The following is an 18,995-nucleotide window of genomic DNA, read 5'->3' on the forward strand; positions in this document are numbered from 1 at the left end:
GAGTTGCATTACGGTTCCAGGGATGGAGGTCCTTAGCCAACATCTCCCCTCCAGAGCCTGCCCAACAGATTCTAAGCCTATCGCAAACATACCCCTTTCCTTTCAAATGGGTCTCCCTTAAAGCCAAGGGCAATGCCATCTAGAGTGAGGGGATGTATGGGCTTCATGTCTGGGGAGTGTATTGGCCTTGGGTATCTGCATTGCATGAGGACTCCATGAAGACACTCTCTACAGCCTTGCCTGCAGGACTTTAAGTTACCAAGCTGCACTGAGATTAAACACCCAGCTGTATTGCACTTAACTCAGTATCGAGTCTTTGAAATGGTCCCACCAAGAAAATGATGGGAGAGCTTGTTCCAAGCTCCTTTGGCATAGAATGATGCTTTTCATCATTAATGTGTTTGAAAAATGGGTTTCTCTCAAATCATCTCCCAAATTGAGACTAACTTCCCTAAAACCATTTATTATTTACTCTTGCTACTGGGGGTGAGGGGGGGTGGGGGGCAGGAAACAACTTTTCTATTTAAAATTCTAGAATATTTCTGCAACTGAGCTTAATAAAACTGTGTAATGTAGCTTGTATGTGGTCTTTATTCTGTGACCAATACCTGCCCAACTACTACCATGGTTTGGCAACTACCGGTTGCCAAAGGGCACTGCCAGGCTTAGAGTAAGGCAACATGAAGTGGTGGAGATTCTGCCCAAAGGGCGTAAGAAGCAGCACGTCACCCCCTGCCAGTTATAGCCACATGCAATTGATGCCTGTTGTAGTCAGCATCAACTCTTCTTTTAAAAGAAGACAGAAATCTGGCTTTGCATATGAAATCTATCGGTTTTAAAATTTTGGCCAAAATTTAAAAAAAAAATGTTTTTGAAACAAAGCTGTGTCCACGGACAAATCTCTGCACTCACCTCTGCAGTTCTAACAGGTAGAAAACACATCTCACACTTTTGAAAAAGGAAAAATGAAGCCCTATTATATCACACAGTGCCTAGTCCATGGTAGGCATTTAGTCTTTCTTTTTAACAAACGAATGAATGCTCTGTTGAACTTTAAAAAACCCATAGATGGTTGTCTTGGACCTTCCCTGAGTTCTAGGCAATGGGATGCATACAGTAGCAAACAAAACCAACAGATGTCCCAGCCCGCATGGAGTTTACATGCAATTTGGGGGGAAAGAAAATAAACAAGATAAATAAGTAATATCGAGAGAGAATATTAGGATAGTGGTATTTGTTAAGGAGAAATATATAAAGCAGTGGAAAGGCATAGGAAGTTGGTAGGTAGTAAGATGGCTGGGAAGGAGGGTAGAAAGTGCCATATGCTGGTTTGCTGTTTTAGTTCTATTTTCGTAGTTGTCTGCTTCATGATCTTTGTCCATTTATCTATATTTTTCTTATGGCACAATGTTTTTCTTATGAATTATTTACATAACAAATACATCAAACTATTTGTCTCTGTATCACTTTATTGCAGATTTTCTTTTACTCTTTCCTGATAAATCATCTTTATTTCCGAAGTACCTCATTGATAGATTTTGTTTTGCTGATTTAAGCCTCCTTTCCCCCTTCCTTCTTTTTTTTTTTTTTTTTTTTTTTTTTGAGACAGAGTCTCGCTCTGTCGCCCGGGCTGGAGTGCAGTGGCGCAATCTCGGCTCACTGCAAGCTCCGCCTCCCGGGTTCACGCCATTCTCCTGCCTCAGCCTCCGAGTAGCTGGGACTACAGGCGCCCGCCACCGCACCCGGCTAATTTTTTGTATTTTTTTAGTAGAGACGGGGTTTCACCGTGGTCTCGATCTCCTGACCTCGTGATCCGCCCGCCTCGGCCTCCCAAAGTGCTGGGATTACAAGCGTGAGCCACCGCACCCGGCCCCCCCTTCCTTCTTTTATCCTTGGTCAATGAGATGTATATTTATTTTATTAATTTAACAAACATCACATAGAATAGGGAGGCTATACTGCATGCTTGAACACTCAGACTTTATGAGCCAGTAACATTTCAAAGAAGGAGGTTGCTAATTTTTTTGTGTGTGTGTTTTTGTTGTTGTTGTTTTTCTTTTTTTGAGACAGTCTCACTCTGTCGCCCAGGATGAAGTGCAGTGGTGTGATCTCAGCTCACTGCAACCTCCACCTCCCAGGTTCAAGCGATTCTCATGCCTCAGCCTCCCGAGCATTCAGGATTACAGGCATGCACCACCATACCCAGCTAATTTTAGTATTTTTTTTTAAGTCAATAAATTTTTATTCAAGGAGTTCCATGTTGTGATTTCTTCCACTGTCCATCAAGTTCACCTTAGATCCTCTAGAGAACTGGAGTCAAAAGATTTATCTTCAAGTTAGCCATTTTTAATGAAACTGATGCTTATTTTAATCCAGTTGTCCTGTCAGCCCATAATTCTTTTATTTTGGCTTCTGTCATCTCTTTTTCATACGGATATGCTGATGAAGACTTCAAAATTCACCTTAGAGCTTTTATAATCTTCTGAAATACAATGGAATATTTTAGTATTTCTAGTAGAGACAGGGTTTCACCCTGTTGGCCAGGCTGTGAACTCCTGACCTCAAGTGATCCACATGCCTCAGCCTTCCAAAGTGTTGGGATTACAGGCGTGAGCCACCGCACCCAGCCAAGGGGGTTGCTAATGTTTTATTTTTCCAAAGATGTTTGCCTGTGTCAAGCATGTATCATATTATCCATGTTTTCCTACTTGAACAGGAATCAGTGCAGGATCTGATGTATGCATCTAAAAAGAAGACTGGCTGTTACGGAGAAATGGAGTTAGGGAGGGTGGAAGCTGGGAGTGCCCCTGACAAAGGAAAGAGCAAGCCTAAAAGCCCAAGGTGGGAAAAAGCTCGGTGCATTCTAGAGCTCATGCAAGGATTTGTGTGTTGGAACCCAGGTATGGGTTCGGGATCTGGCATTAAGATATTGCACATCATCAGAAAATAAAATTTAAAAAATCACACTGGAACCCTGAACAGATCTGAAGCCATTCTAAGCTCAGTAAACAAAACAAGCAGGCTTTTCTCCATCTTTCACTGAACTCTGGTGCTAGGTCCCATCCATCATTCCTTTGACTATTCATTTGTACAAAGCCAGGGACACCTCTTCAAGGTTTCATCCTCCCCTCTTTCTGCGCTCTCACTCCAGCTCCCTCCAAATCCTTGATTCTGCCAGCCATCATTCTCCCCACAGCCAAAGAAATGAGACTATGCAAGTTTACCTCAAGTCCTACATAAAACCATCCGAAACGGAGTCATTTGAGTCAGATTTTCACAGATTTCTTTAAGTCTAGTAAAGCGTGGATGGTAATTGCATCTGACTGCTGTATGCTACTTCTCTGGCACTGAAGCATTTATTATAATAATAACTATAATAGCACACAGTCGCTGACCCTCAAGGTGCTTCTTAGGAAAGACCGCCAGGCAGCCAGACGTAGGCTGGACCGCCCACTACCACCCACACTCACCCAGAGACACAGATCAAAGCAGCTGGAGCCCCTCCTTAAACAATAGAGTGAGGCAAGCAAGATCCCTCAGGCTCACTTCACAACACTCCCACCCCTCACTAAAACACGCAGCTCCAACAGGTTAGGACAGGAAGCAAAGGGGCAAAGGCGGTTTCCCAGCTGTGGCCTTAGGAGAATAAAAGGAAACAGAAAATATTTCCTCAGGTTGTACTCAGGACAAGTCCTTGGAATAATCATCATCAGTAGTAGCAGTTCATCGGGGTCTCATTTTAAATTTCCCATAAAAAATAGTGCCCTTTTGAGGCATACAATTACGAGAAATTTCAATCACTTGGCATACATATGATTGTTTGCCTATAAGCAGGTCCTCTTTCTAATGCTGTTTTTTTTTTTTTTTTTGAAACAGAGTCTCCTTCTGTCGCCCAGGCTGAAGTGCAGTGGCGCAATCTTGGCTCACTGCAACCTCCACCTCCCAGGTTCAAGTGATTCTCCTGCCTCAGCCTCTCGAGTAGCTGGGATTACAGGCACACACCACCATATCTGGCTAATTTTTTGTATTTTTAGTAGAGATGGGGTTTCTCCATGTTGGCCAGGCTGGTCTTGAACTCCTGACCTCAGGTGATTTACCCACCTCAGCCTCCCAAAGTGCTGGGATTACAGGCCTGAGCCACCGTGCCCGGCCCTCTTTCTGTTGTTCTAAACTGAAAAACATGCTCTGCTTTTCACTAAGGTGATCTAATCGCTATCTTTATATAATCTGTGAAATCATCATGCTTTTTTTTTTTTTTTGAGACAGAGTCTTGCTCTGTCGCCCAGGCTGGAGTGCAGTGGCGCAATCTCGGCTCACTGCAAGCTCCGCCTCCCAGGTTCACGCCATTCTCCTGCCTCAGCCTCTCCGAGTAGCTGGGACTACAGGCGCCCGCCACCACGCCTGGCTAATTTTTTTGTATTTTTAGTAGAGACGGGGTTTCACCGTGGTCTCGATCTCCTGACCTCGTGATCCGCCCGTCTCGGCCTCCCAAAGTGCTGGGATTACAAGCGTGAGCCACTGCGCCCTGCCATCATCATGCTTTTTAGTGCTTTAACGGTAATGACAAAATTAAAAATCCAAACTTCTTTCAAAACTCAGCAGATGTAGCCCCTGCCAACCTTTCCAACTTTACCTCATCAAGAGTTCACTGGACTCCAATGCGCAGATCTAGGCTGCTCTAACCCTTTCCCACCTCTGGCTTTTAGGCTTGCTATTTCCTTTATCAGGAACACTCCCTGCTTCCACCCTCCCTAAATCTATTTCCAGGTAACAGCCAGTCTTCTTCTTAGATGCGTAAATCAGATTGTGCACTTCCTTGCGGATACCCTCCACAGCTTCTCTCTCCCGTGAATGCCCAGAGCACTTCATCCTCACCTCTCTCAGCATTTGCCTTGTTCTATCCTGTGTCATCACTGTTTATGTTTATGACTTATTTCTTCTACAGCATTTCTCACCTTATATCCCCACAGTACCTAATGCAGTGCTTGGATGGATGGATGGAAAGATGGTGGACAGCATGATGGATAGAAGGAGAGAGAAAGGAACAGAGGGAGGGAATGAGGGAGGGAAGGAAGGAAGAAAGAGGGAGGGAGGAAGGAAAGAAAGAAAGAAGGAAAGGAAGGAAGGAAGGAAGGGAGGGAGGGAGGGAGGAAGGAAGGAAGGAATATAGGCAGTCTGACTCTAAGAAAAGTCTGTAATCCCAGCACTTTGGGAGGCCGAGGTGGGTGGATCACAAGATTAAGAGATCAAGACCATCCTGGCCAACATACTGAAACCCCATCTCTACTAAAAATACAAAAATTAGCTGGGTGTGGTGGTGCGAGCCTGTAGTCCCAGCTACTTGGGAGGCTGAGGCAGGAGAATCCTTGAACCTGGGAGGCAGAGGTTGCAGTGAGCCGAGATGGCGCCACTGCACTCCAGCCTGAGTGACAGTGCGAGACTCTGTCTCAAAAAAAAAAAAAAAAAGAAAAAGAAAAAGAAAAGCCAAACAAGAACCTGAACATACAGAAATCTCCCTGAAGTCCGAAGCCTACTTTCAAATTTCCCCAATACATTACACAAAGTTTCCATTGTCTACATATATGACATTCAGTGTAAAAAAAACTAATGTTCCAAGCAAAAAAATCCATGGTGAGATGGGAACAGAAAGAATTGTGAGAGGAACATGAGATTTTCAATGAGATTAAGGGTCTGGGACTTTCAGGTTGCTGCTCATACCAGATGAACTATTTCCACCCTAGGACTGCCCACCCATCTGTGGGCATTGAGCCCAGAGCTGCAATGCTTTTTGCCTGCCATCTCAAAGGGCAGCGAGCCTAGGGCTGTGTGGGAGGAGGGCAAGGGGATGAGGCAGGCCTCAGAGCATGAGATCAGTTTGCAGTGCTCAGGCAGCCTTGATAGGTAGTGTACTTGGCAGCTGTATGGGACGATGTCAGGAGCTAGGAATTTGAGCGTCATGTTTAAACCTGACAGTGTGTGCTGGTTGCTATTACGTAGTGCTTTGTTGCTCTTGCTACCATTTTGGTTGCTTAGTGCACTAAAACTGATTCAGTGAAACAGCAGCAAGTTTATATGATGTGACCTGTAATCTCCCGTGAATTAGTCCAACTATAAACCATTTAAAGATGATGCTCGGCCTGGCGCGGTGGCTCACGCCTATAATCCCAGCACTTTGGGAGGCCGAGGCAGGCGGATCATGAGGTTAGGAGGTGGAGACCATCCTGGCCAACATGTTGAAACCCTGTCTCTACTAAAATACACAGAAAAATTAGGCGAGTGTGGTGGCAGGCACCTGTAGTCCCAGCTACTGGGGAGGCTGAGGCAGGGGAATCGTTTGAACGCAGGAGGTGGAGGATGCAATGAGCCGAGATCACGAAACTGCACTCCAGCCTGGCGACATAGCGAGACTCCGTCTCAATTTAAAAAAAAAAAAAAAGATGATGCTCAATTATCTTTCTTATTTAGAGGAAAGGGATGTGCTCTGTATTTCCTTTCCTGCATGTGTCCCTCATTCTTTTTCTGAAACATCAAATCTTTTTCCCTCCTTCCTTTGTGCAACTCTCTTCCCTTGGATACGATGATGTCATACTGCCAGGTGTCTGTCTGCCTTCTGACCTTCCCTATTCAAGGCTTTGCTGGCTTCTCTCCTTACCCCAATTCTAAATGTCAGTGCTCCTCAGGGCTCCTTAATCTCCACAGCTTCTCAGTCTGAGTCTCCCCTTGGGTGATCTCATCCATGGCAAGGGCTTTAATAACCACCCTAAGTCTTGACCTGCCAAGATACTTCCTTGGCCCAGACTTCATCCTCAACTTCAGGTCCTCATGTCTGCCATCCACTTTATTTATTTACTTATTACTTTTACATTTTTTTTTTTTTTTTTTTTTGAGACAGTCTCGCTCTGTCGTCCAGGCTGGAGTGCAGTGGCACTATCTCGGCTCACTGCAAGCTCCGCCTCCCAGGTTCACCCCATTCTCCTGCCTCAGCCTCCGGAGTAGCTGGGACTATAGGCGCCCGCCAGCACGCCCGGCCAATTTTTTGTATTTTTATTAGAGACAGGGTTTCGCCTTGTTTGCCAGGTTGGTCTCGAACTCCTGACCTCAAGTGATTTGCCCACTTCACCAGCCCAAAGTGCTGGGATTACATGCATGAGTCACCACGCCCAGCTCACTTTACATTTCCAATTGGTTATCTCAAAAGTTCTTTACACAAAACCTGTTTAAAACCAAACTTGTGATTGCCATGCCTTCAAGTCGGAAAGCTGGAAGCTATCCTTACAGGTTCTCCATCTTTCTCACCTGCCTATTTAACACTGAATTTTGTTGATATAACCCACTAAATATCTCAAATCCATTCAAGTCCATCTCCACTATGGCCACATCTAGACCAAACCTCAATCATCTCTTGCCTGCCATCACTTCCTAGCTGAATTCCCTGCAACTTCTTTTGCTTCCCTCCACTCAGCAATCAGAAAATGTTTCCAAAATACAAATTGTATCATGACTTCTCTGCTTAATATTCTGTAGTTTCTTTCCTTTCCTTTGAAGTTAAGCACCAGAATTCCTCAATATTGCCTACAAGGACTATCATGGTCTTATCCTATCTATTTTTCCAGCCTAATTTCATATAATGCTCACCACTGGGACATCTTCATCTCTCTTCCATTCATTCATATGCACTTCATTTTATGTCTTCATTTCCTCTGCTTCTTAAAATTCTTGCTTTATAAAAGAAAACCATCATGGTGGGCAGAGACAAGTTGGGGCTGACAATCTCAACTAGTCTCCTATTTCATTTTTTTCAAAGAAGTTACACTAAAAACGAAATCTTAATATACCTTATTGGATACCATTCCCTTCTTCTGAGTCAAAAGACTGCTCTCATGTAAACTGACAACTCTTTTATGTTCAAAGATAGCAACAGTTGCCTCCGTGAAGTCACCTATAATGAGGTCTTTCAATGGGAAGTCCAAATGTAAAAAGCTATACTGAAGATGGTGAATAAAGTTTCAGTTGCATATACCCACTTTTAAAAATCTAGCAAAGGTTGTTCTCAGTACAAAAGCAATTATTGAAAGTGTTCTTTAAATAGAAATTTATCCTAATGTATTTTAAAAATTTTTATCAGCCAGGCACAGTGGCTCACGCCTGTAATCCCACCACTTTGGGAGGCCAAGGCAGGTGAATCTCTTGAGATCAGGAGTTTGAGACCAGCCTTACCAACATGGTGAAACCCTGTCTCTACTAAAAATACAAAATTAGCTGGGCGTGGTGGCACACACCTATAATCCCAGCTACTTGGGAGGCTAAGGCAGGAGAATCACTTGAACCCAGGAGGCAGAGGTTGCAGTGAGTCAAGATAGTGCCATTGCACTCCAGCCTGGGCAACAAGAGTGAAACTCCATCTCAAAAAAAAAAAAAATCATTTTTATCAAAAATAAATAATTATGACAAATATTCAAATTGCATATTATGTATGCAGTCTAAAGCAAGATACCACCTATCATTTATCAGTTTGATATCAAAGGCATCAAAAGCTATGATCCTGTTTGCAAAAATCCGTGTCTTCAAATCTGAGATATTCAAGATGAAAAGATGAATATTTTTATTATGTTATATTTATATGTGATGGTGAAAATGCTTATAAGGATTTTTCTAGTTTTAAAACCTCCTGCATGGAATTTTTCTTTCCAAGTTTTAATATGTTTCTCGGCTTAAGCAGATATTTTAAAACAAAATCTGAATCCTTCATCATTTAAACTGGCCTTGAACTTTATTGTTTAATGCGTGAATATCTGCTTCCAGTTTTATCTTCTTAAAGAATGTCACAATATGTTCCCTAATTAGAATAAGAAAACTGAAATGGTACTTCTCTCACTAAGGTTTTTAACTGAATTTAGTCTTCTTTCGCAAATTTTTCATAGCCACATTTTAAGCCATCACAACCAGAAAACTGATACCATATCCTGCCTGATCCATTTGTTTCATTTAAATAAAGGGCACAGCACCAGTTGACATTTAAGTGTCCAAGCAATGTGAGTAAGGCTGCAGCAGGAAGTGCTAGGATGAGAGTAATGACAGAGCTCAGTTCTCTAATCACACAGGCAATTTTGAATCATAAAGTATGGGTCAGTCTTTTCAACTCTGAATAGTCCAAAGTCATCAAGAGTCAGTGAAACTCAGATCACTACCATTTCCTTTTGAATGATTATGGCTTCAGAGGAGACACCTGTTTCACCAAGAGTTCATAGTACATTATATCACAACCTAGACTTGGGAATGTACCCGTGTGAACTGTAGATGACTCAGCCTGGTGAGGACTCCATCAGGAGTTCACACCTGGAGATGTCTTCCCCTGACACTCCACTGCGACACCAGTGCCCAGGCAGACAATGAGGAGGGGGAAGAAAGTCCCCGTGAACAGGGATACTGGGGACACCAAGTTTTGTCTGACTGGCAAAGCAGTGGAGGGTAAAGGTAAAACTGAGGGTTCAGTCTGAGTAAGCTCACAGGTGAAAGGGAAGGCAAAGTGAGGACATTAGAGTTATAGCTGGTGCTGTCAAAGGCTCTACCACAAGACAGCTGCTGTCACCTGCAGCATAGACTCAGGAAGTGATTGTGGTAAGATTCTATATGACAGCAACCACCTGCATGGAACGCCACACTCTTCTGACCACAGAAATAAAGGGTTATACATTTCTGTGAAGTTACCTATAAAGAAAAGCATTCCAGCATAGAAAGGACATTTAACTGTTATTGAAACAGCATAGTGTTCTCTGGACATTTCTTGCATGGCCTAGAAAAAGGTATCCTATGCCCCTCTAAGAAGCAGTTGAAATAAAGGGAATCAGAGATTCTAGGGAAGCTAGAGGTAAATACTTGAAGCAAAGAGGACCAAAAGGAAAGAAACCTTGTATGATGTGTCTGAATAAAGAGAAGTTAAAAAGGAGATTCTAATTTGTACTAAAATGCCTTTTGGAGATAATTGGAGTATAAACCATGATTTTTCAATTATTTAAATTTATGTTTCATTGAGTCCTTAAAAAAAAAAACCAATAAATCTTCCTTTTTGAATCCTTATTGCTTTTGTGAACAATACTTTTTTTGTACAAGGAGATTAGGCACAGATTTTTTGCTATCACTACATCCCTTCACAAACATACAAGCATTTAGGTATGTGTGTGGGCTTACATACCATTATACAGTTCTTAGTCTTCACAAAAGAACAATGGTAATTCATGTGCATTTGCAATGTTGGGAAAATATGCATGGAGTGCATTTATAGCATCTTCCTTACAGATTTTTTTTTTTTTTTTTTTTTTTTTTTCAGAAAAAAGATGAATTAAAACTGTGTTGCTGGCTGGATATGGTGGCTCACATCTGTAATTCCAACACTTTGGGAGGCCAAGGTGGGCAGATCACGTGACATCAGGAGTTCGAGACCAGGCTGGCCAGCATGGCAAAACTCCATCTCTGCTAAAAATATAAAAATTAGCTGCGCGTGGTGGCGTGCACCTGTAATCCCAGCTACTCAGGAGGCTGAGATGGGAGAAGCGCTTGAACCCAGGAGCCAAGATTGCACCACTGCACTCTAGCCTGGGTAACAGAGGGAGACTCCATCTCAAAAACAAAAACACTGTATTGCCTAAAGTCAGAAGAATGAATTAAATGAGCTCTTATGAGCCAAACTACCTTTATACATCCATAAAGAGAAGTAACAAACATTTTGAGAAGAGACTGGACCATGAAGACTGCATCAGGGAGTATCTTGCATCTCAGTCGAACAAATATGCTGTTTCTCCTCTACCACTTCCTATGCCAGGTCCACTGTGGCCTCTCCCCTGCTCCCTGCAGCCCTCAGAATGTGAAGATCCCCTCCTACCATGGTACAACTGCCTGGATGGGGCAAGAGCAGCAGCTTCAGATTACTGTTGGATCCACTGCCTTCCCAAAGTAGGCCAGGCTATTTGGGATGAAAAACGATTTTTAAACACTAGGAATCCCCTACCAAAAAGTTTCCTTTTACCAAGAGCAAAATGGGCAGTGATTTGAAACAGCAGTAAGTATGTATAAAGCTTACATGGTCAACATTCTGGCCATGAAACTGACCTCTTCCTGAAAGACTCCAAAACTTACAAGGGTCTGTAGCAGGGAGAGAGAAATAATCTCTGGACACGACTATGTATATATAGATGCAAAATGTCAACAGTCATTAAAGAACAATGATAGATAAAAGAGAAAGTCTTATCACAGTACTATCAACGATCCTAAACTGAGCCACTTGGTCAATTACAAGCTGCATGATAACCTGACAACAGAGTGGAACAAAAGGAAGAGAAAACTTGGTAATTTGAAATCTGTTCTCTTGTTAATGTCCCCACAACTAGAGCTGTGCTTAGTTTTAACCTGTTGTTCTCTGACATTTTTAAAGGAAAGGCCAACAGAGTGAATCATAGATACACATGGTGACTTCTGAAAAGACGAGATAGATGTCTCCATTAGAAATACACGTGGTATTTCAACAACAGATAAAGGTTCCACCAAGCTTGAAAGTCAGTTTAAATGAAAATTCAGGCCAGGCACAGTGGCTCACGCCTGTAATCCCAGCACTTTGGGAGGCTGAGGCGGACAGATCACGAGGTCAGGAGATCTGAGACCATCCTGGCTAACACAGTGAAACCCCATCTCTACTAAAAATACAAAAAATTAGTCAGGCATGGTGGTGCACCCCTGAAGTCCCAGCTACCCGGGAAGGTGACACAGGAGAATTGCTTGAACCTGGGAGAAAGAGGTTATAGGGAGCCAAGATCGTGCCACTGCACTCCAGTCTGGGCGACAGAGCAAGACTCCATCTCAAAAAAAGAAAAATGAGAAATATGCCAAGGAGTTATCTCAGAAAAAGAACATTAAACTAGCAACTGAAATCTGACCCTGGTCAAGGCAGTCACTCTTCTGTGCCTCAATTTTCCTACCTATAAAAGGATGAAACATGCTGGAGCCCAGCTCTGCTATGACCAACAGTAAGAAATTGGGCAGTTAATTTACCTCACTGGGTGTCATTTTTCTCATGTATAAACTCAGAGGCTCTTGTAGAGAACCCCTGAGGCCCACTCTCATTTTAGTTTTACGATACTGTAATAAGAGAAAAACATGGTGAAACATAAAATATTTTGTAAGAAATGCCCCACATCAGTGCAGCTGAGCATTTGGATGATTTGTCCAAGTTTTAAGTTAGTTGTGGGAAATGATTTGGCTGCAATTTGATTCTTTTCTAATGAGGAGATACATATCTCCACAATAAATAAAAAGACACGGTTAGAATTCTGTAAATATAAGCCCTGAATAAGTGCAGAATCTGTATACCTTTGGCCAATTGATCTCCACCCCTCACCTGATACGACAGAAGGGAAAGACTCAGGTTCTTCCATAGATCAGTGCTGGAGGAAGAACCATTCTCTTCTGTTTCGACAGTTGTGACATAAAGAAGCAGATGCTTATTGGGGAATTACATACGCAGACATACAGTCACCAACAGACAGAAAAGACTTAGCCTTTGGCTTTGGACATGATTCAAACATTACATCACCTATCTGGAGATTACATTAAAACATAGCCCAGTAATGATTTAGTCACCTACTAAGTTTAATTTCTGACTAAATGAGAGTATTCCAGAATCTATGGAGCTCCTATTTCTACACTGATCTCTCTCTTTTTTTTTTTTTTTTTTTTTTGATATGGTATCTCATTCTGTCGCCCAGGCTGGAGTGCAGTGGCATGATCTTGGGTCACTGCAATCTCTGCCTCCCGGGTTCAAGCAGTCCCCCTGCCTCAGCCTCCTGAGTAGCTGGGATTATAGGCACATGCCACCATGCCCAGGTAATTTTTGTATTTTTTAGTAGAGACAGGGTTTCACCATGTTGACCAAGCTGGTCTTGAACTCTGGACCTCAGGTAATCCGCCCGCCTTGGCCTCCCAAAGTGCTGGGATTAAAGGCATGAGCCACCGCACCCAGCCCTCTACACCGATCTCTAATAGATGATTCAAGTCTTGCCCTTAGAAATTTCTCCAGGACAGAAAAAAGAAAAAAAAAAGTCAGTAAGTTTGAACCATTAAGAATGGGTTAAATGGGAAAGATATTCCCAGGATTCTCTCAACACCTTAACTTTATGCCCTGACTTTCCCATAAACACTAATCACAAATCAACAGTCTTTCTCAGCTTCTTGGGCCAGTGAGGCTGAACCAGTGGCTGCCCCCAGTTTAGAGCACCCAGAATTTAAGCCCAAATGGGAATTTCCAGCCCACCTCCAACCCAATTCTATATCTCTGTACGTGCTTGAATATAAGGTAGAGGTTTTAATTTTTCCAAAATTATCCCTCAGGAAAAAAAAGCATACTTAAGTCCTTTCAAAATCTTGCATATTATAAGGCACTTTCTCAATTACTTTATTGTAAAAATATTGTTTGGGGAAGATACATTAAGCTAAAATGACCTCGATCAATGTATTGGAGACTTATCAGTAAGAAAGGGGCCCAGATATCTAAACAATTCTCATAATGGCGCATTTCTTCGTAGTTGTGAGTGCTGAAAGTTGTTGCATATAAGCCTTTCAGAGTGATTATGCTGTGAAGATCACAATATACACTAAGGGATAATTTGTCTATCTTTTAAATGTTTTGAAAATGATGTACTTTCCAGTGACCACATCAAAAACAGATTCAAACAGTACTATATCTCAAGTCATCTGGTGAGATGAATATAACTGAATATAATTTGAATATAATTACTTCATAAAATGTGAGTGAACAAATCAATACTTCTAAGTATAATATTTCATCAATTATGTGACTTTCAATATATCTGTGTAATTAATTTACTAAATTAAACATAAAGGGACATTTGACTACTACATCTGTATTGCTAAATGTTCTCATAATCAAGTTGTCCAAATCCTTTCTTTGAATGTGGGGGAAGTTCTTCCCATTGGGAAATGAGAGATGATCTTTGTAGGGTCATCTTATATTTGAGCATGTTTTGAGAAGGAATAGATTTGCTGAATCTGTGTGTGATGAGGTCTGGTGGATGAAAAAGGCAAGGAGAAGGAATGATACGAGATCCAGTCTTGAAACTGCAACCTGCTTTGGGTTCCTGTTTTGTTGGGTAAAACTTGGGGCTCATTTCTGCTTGAGCAGAAAGGCTCCTCAGCACCTTTCTTGGGCTGATGAAAGGAGAGTAAAAAGGAGGCCCTTCAAAAATGTTACCACTGAAAACACAGAAAGCAATATACCAAATTCAGTACTGGCAGGGCAGTTAGTTGTAACAATAACAGTAATCTATTAACAAGTATTAAGTGCTTACCAGGCAATGTGCAAAGTGCTTTTTGTGTAATGGTCATATCGATTTATCATCCTTATTCTGAGATGTAGGAGCTAAGTAACAATGAGGTAGCTTGCCCAAGTCCCAAAATATAAATGTGCCACAATGGTACATGATAGGGCTGGGATTTGAACCCAGGCAGTCTTACTCCAGAGCCTGCACTTTCATGTATGATGCTATACCACTTCAATGATTTAAATAACAGAATCTACGAGGGAGCATAAACATTTCCAAGGATCCTTCCTACTATCCACAGCATCTTTTTTCTAGCATCAGGGCATGGGAAAAACCAAATTAGTGATCTATGATAATTGTGGATTCTGAATTCGCCGTTCTAGAAGAACAATTGCTTCAAAACTCACCTGACGGCTAAATCCAGCAGTGATAGTCCTCATTCTTTGTATATACACATTTGGATATCTGAACACCAGTTATTACTGCCATGTTGCTGACAGTCTTCCTTTGACTGACAAAACCCTCTTCTTCCTTGATTTTCCTCTATCCTCAGTGCTCATTCCTCCTGATTCTGCTCCATCTTTCCTCTATCTCTTTTTTAAGTGCTGAGGTTTCTTTTACCTCCATATCCTAGGCAGTCTCGTCTGTGGTCAAGGCTTTGCTTTCTACCTATGGGCCCCCAAATTTATATCTCAAATTTCCCTTCTAAACTAAAATAAAAAGAGAGGGTCTCGTTTTGTCACCCAGGCTGGAGTGCAGTGGTGCAATCTCAGCTCACTGTAGCCTCACCGTCACAGGCTCAAGTGATCCTCCTGCCTTAGCCTCCTAGAGGTGGGGTTTCTCCATGTTGCCCAGGCTGGTCTCGAACTCCTGGGCTCAAGTGATCCACTCACCTCAGCCTCCCACAGTGCTGGGATTATAGGCATGAGTCACTGTGCCCAGACTGATCCTTCTTTTATAGTCCTCATCCTTTAATGGCATCACTGTCTAACCATGTACAAACCTAAAGCCTTGGATCCATCTTGGACTCTTCCTTATGTCTCTCAACTTTCCTATACTCGTATCCCTAACACACAGACTTATTGGATCACCAGATTCTTTAGATTTCACCTCCTAAATGTCCCTGTAATCTGTTTCCTCTTTGCTTTCATTACCATGATGAAAGCCTTCATCGTCTCTCATTTGAATTACGGTAATCATCATTTATCTGGCTTCCCTAGCTCCACTTCATTCCCTAAGCCCTTGAGTGAGTGACCTTTCTAAAACATGAATCCAGTCACACTAATTCCTGCTTACGAATCATTCACAGCTCTTCTTTGCCTACAGGGCACCATCCTACTGAACAACCTGGCACATAAAGCCCTTCACAAGCATATTGGTGGCTACGTTTCTAGTCTCTTTCTTACCTCTTTCTCAATCCTTCTCCAGTCATACCTCCTGCTGTGAACTAAGATCCAGACCATTGGGGCCACATGCCACTTTATCTCACACCAGGCAATCCTATCCTGAAGGGGAGCCTTAGTCTTTCTGATCTTTGGGCAAACGAATTCACTACGCTGTACTGTTGGCTTTGGACTTTTTAAAGAAATGTGGTTCCAGGCATTTTAAGGCACTTTACAGTAATTATTCATCTTTCAAAAACTCCACAAGGTTGAAGTACTATTGCCTCCATTTAACAATGAAGAAGCAGACACCAAGTATTACTAATAAGGAACTAGTAACTGAATGAACCAAAATGTAAAGCCAGGTCAGGCTGACTCCAAAGCCTGTGCTTTAGCTGAGCCCAACCCTGAAGTCTTGCCGATTTCATCTATTGCCATAATTTCTACTGCAAGGAAAGAACCAGGAAGCAACATCACTGCTTTAGGTTCTCATATGTGCAGCCCACAGGACACTCAGACACAGTCACTTTGAGACATGGCAGGTACCATATTTTCAGTCCAACTTCTAGCACATCCCAGCATCCCATGAATGAAAAAGCATGTGTGTTCTACTCTGGCAACAAACTTCACATTCCCATTGAATCCCAAAATGAAGGCCTCTGAGGAGGGAGAATAAAACCTTAGTCTGCCTCCAAGGAAGGAGAAAGTGGAAATGAGCCTCAGTGGTATTTCTGACTTCTTGGGGTACATAGATGCCCAGAAGCTGGTATGTCTTTAAGAAGTGAGAGTCCTAGCTCTGTCCTCTTAAGCCTGATTTTATTAAAATAGCATTGATAGCATCCTACATATTTATTTTTGTTCCCTAATGCTAACACACACATATGTACTCAACTATAGCCAACAAGAAAATTGCTTAAATGATTACTTATCATGTATAAAAGATGTATCTTATTCCTTTATTACTTTTATAATGTGGCTCAGAAAGCTCCAGCCTAAGAGCCCCTGGATCGAGAGCCAGTTTCATCTCTGCCTGTGTGGCCTTGAGAAACACATTTTCATTTTCTCATTTTTCAAATCAAGAGATTCCAAGTAGTTGATCCATAAGCAGTCGCTTTAAATTCTAATATTCAGAGATTATTTTTACTTTGCGGATGTCTTCCATTAGGCTGAGACTTCTTATCCCAGCCCTAAGAGAACATACCCTTCGTGACCATTTTCAGAACCTTTTATTTATCACTTTTTAAAACTATATATATTTAAGGTATACAACATGATGTTTCGATATACACAGTAAAATAGTATTCTAGTCAGGCAAATTAATATATTCATTATTTCACATAGTTATCTCCACCTTTTTTTTTTTTTGGTGGCAATCATACATGGTTTTGAAAATGGTAGTCAGAGATGATAGGTTGGAAGTTAATTCTAAGACTATTTTAGACAAAAAGGACTGTAGCATTGCATTCAAACACATGCTCAAACATTATTCATGCCACTCAAATCCAATTCAGGCCAGCATCACCCAGAGTGCACAATAACATTGGGAATGGCTTATACAATTCCATGTGCATGTGAGCATTACCTCATATTCATGCATGCACATGTGGCTCTTGGCCTTGGACCTATTGAAAGAATGATTGAAATGCCATCAGATGCAGGAGGCAATATAAACACAAAACATCAGGGCAATTATACAGGCATATATCCATAGAACCAGGTGACAAGGAAAACACCCATAAAATGTTGCCATAGCTGACACATGCTTACAGTTAAGAGTTGCTAGGTTCTCACAAAGTTTTGTTTACATGAGCTTAACGTCTAACACATGACAGCCAACTCGGTGCCCTAGATAAGATCAAATGATATATGACGCAGGTGCCCAATAAGTGCTTGTTGAATGAATATTACATGAAAATACTATGAAAAGTAACGTGATGCAAAAGTTAAGGGTATTGCTAATACTCTTAAGGCTCATTTTTCCATCCGAAAGTTGAAACATGAATTACAGGATTATTGAAGAGGTTCCTTTGCAATCTTTGTGGTGTTCACAGTCATGGGAAACATTGCCACCAAAACCTTTTAATAAAAGCACGTGCTGGGGAAAGAACGTATATAACAACATATTATTGATTAAATAGCGGCCCCTTGGTCGAAAAAAGAAATCAAGAAGGAACATTTTTAAGGTAAGGAAGACCCTCTTTTGGCACAGCTTATTGGATTCCTATTTTTAAAAAACAGATAGCTTTATATATTAGTCTCATTTAAAATCAGTCTCTGGAGAAGCCCCAGATAGGGGAGGAGAAGGGAGCTCTAACAAGGTTCTGGACAAAGTGGGAATCCTCGGAGGTACGTTCAGCCATCACGGTCTGCAGAGAAAGGCAGATTCTCAGCCCAGGGCTGAGACGTTTCCTCGTGGAAGCCGACTCACCTTCCCTCCTGGAGGTGGCCCGGGCTGCGGGCAGGAAGAACGAGAAGCAGAGGCAGCAGCCCAGCCAGAGCGCAGGCATGGCGGGGCCGGGCCGCTCCGTCTCTGTCTCCGCTGCAGGGGTCGCTGCCCGGCGCCTCGGCTGATGAATCTCACTCTGCGCTCCGCTGTGCCTTCCTTTTCCTTGATCAGGTGGTTTTATCGACTCTTCTACCTGACTCAGTCCTGACAGGAAGCGAGCCCGTGTTTCAGGGTGTGACTCACCTGTGAATAAGGAGGACCCAGCCCTCCAGAGGCAGACAAACACACACAGCACACACCGGGCTGGAAAAGCGCTCCCCGCAGCCGCCTGCTCCCCCTCGCAGCGAGGAGGGCGCACACCTGGCCCGGGCCAAGGGTGTGGCACAGAGGCTGCGGCCCGGGAGCCTTTGCCTGGAATGTGCCTGATTCCCCAGAGCCCTCCTTCTCTACCGGGGTGGTCCAGGGCAGATTCACAGAGGTAGATAGCAGCCCGCCCCTTCGGGAGGCCCAATCTTAAGTGCGTTAACTCAGAAATAAGGCAGCAGCCCGAATCAGCTCCGGCTTAAAGGACATCAAGGAAGACAAGTCAGTCGGAGAGTCACAACAGGGTCCTCTCCACCCTCCAGTTTAGGGTCAACCTCTCCTTTCTCCAGGCCGAACCAAGGGTTTCTCTCCTGGTCCACACAACTTCCTGCTCACCAGGGTTAGCAACTCATAAAGTAACCTGTTGACTGGCCAACCTCCCTATAAAGACTGAGTATGGTTTTCTTTTTGTTTGTTTTTTGTTTGTTGGTTGGTTTTTGTTTTTGTTTTCAATGGCACCATCATAGCGCACTGCAG

General features: G+C 42.6%; 1 protein-coding gene across 1 annotated transcript in view; it reads right to left on the reverse strand.

Annotated features, from left to right (window-relative positions):
* LAMC2 (laminin subunit gamma 2) overlaps positions 1 to 18,414 on the reverse strand; it is a 63,726-nt gene extending 45,312 nt beyond the window's left edge. Inside the window, exon 1 of the mRNA XM_055234615.2 lies at positions 18,138 to 18,414. Coding sequence (XP_055090590.1) covers positions 18,138 to 18,216 — 79 coding nt within the window. The 5' untranslated portion in view covers positions 18,217 to 18,414. The remainder of the gene's footprint in view (positions 1 to 18,137) is intronic.
* Between the last annotated feature and the right edge of the window lie 581 nt (positions 18,415 to 18,995).

The sequence above is a fragment of the Symphalangus syndactylus genome, chromosome 19 (assembly GCF_028878055.3).
Source record: "Symphalangus syndactylus isolate Jambi chromosome 19, NHGRI_mSymSyn1-v2.1_pri, whole genome shotgun sequence".
In the NCBI taxonomy this organism is placed as follows: domain Eukaryota; kingdom Metazoa; phylum Chordata; class Mammalia; order Primates; family Hylobatidae; genus Symphalangus; species Symphalangus syndactylus.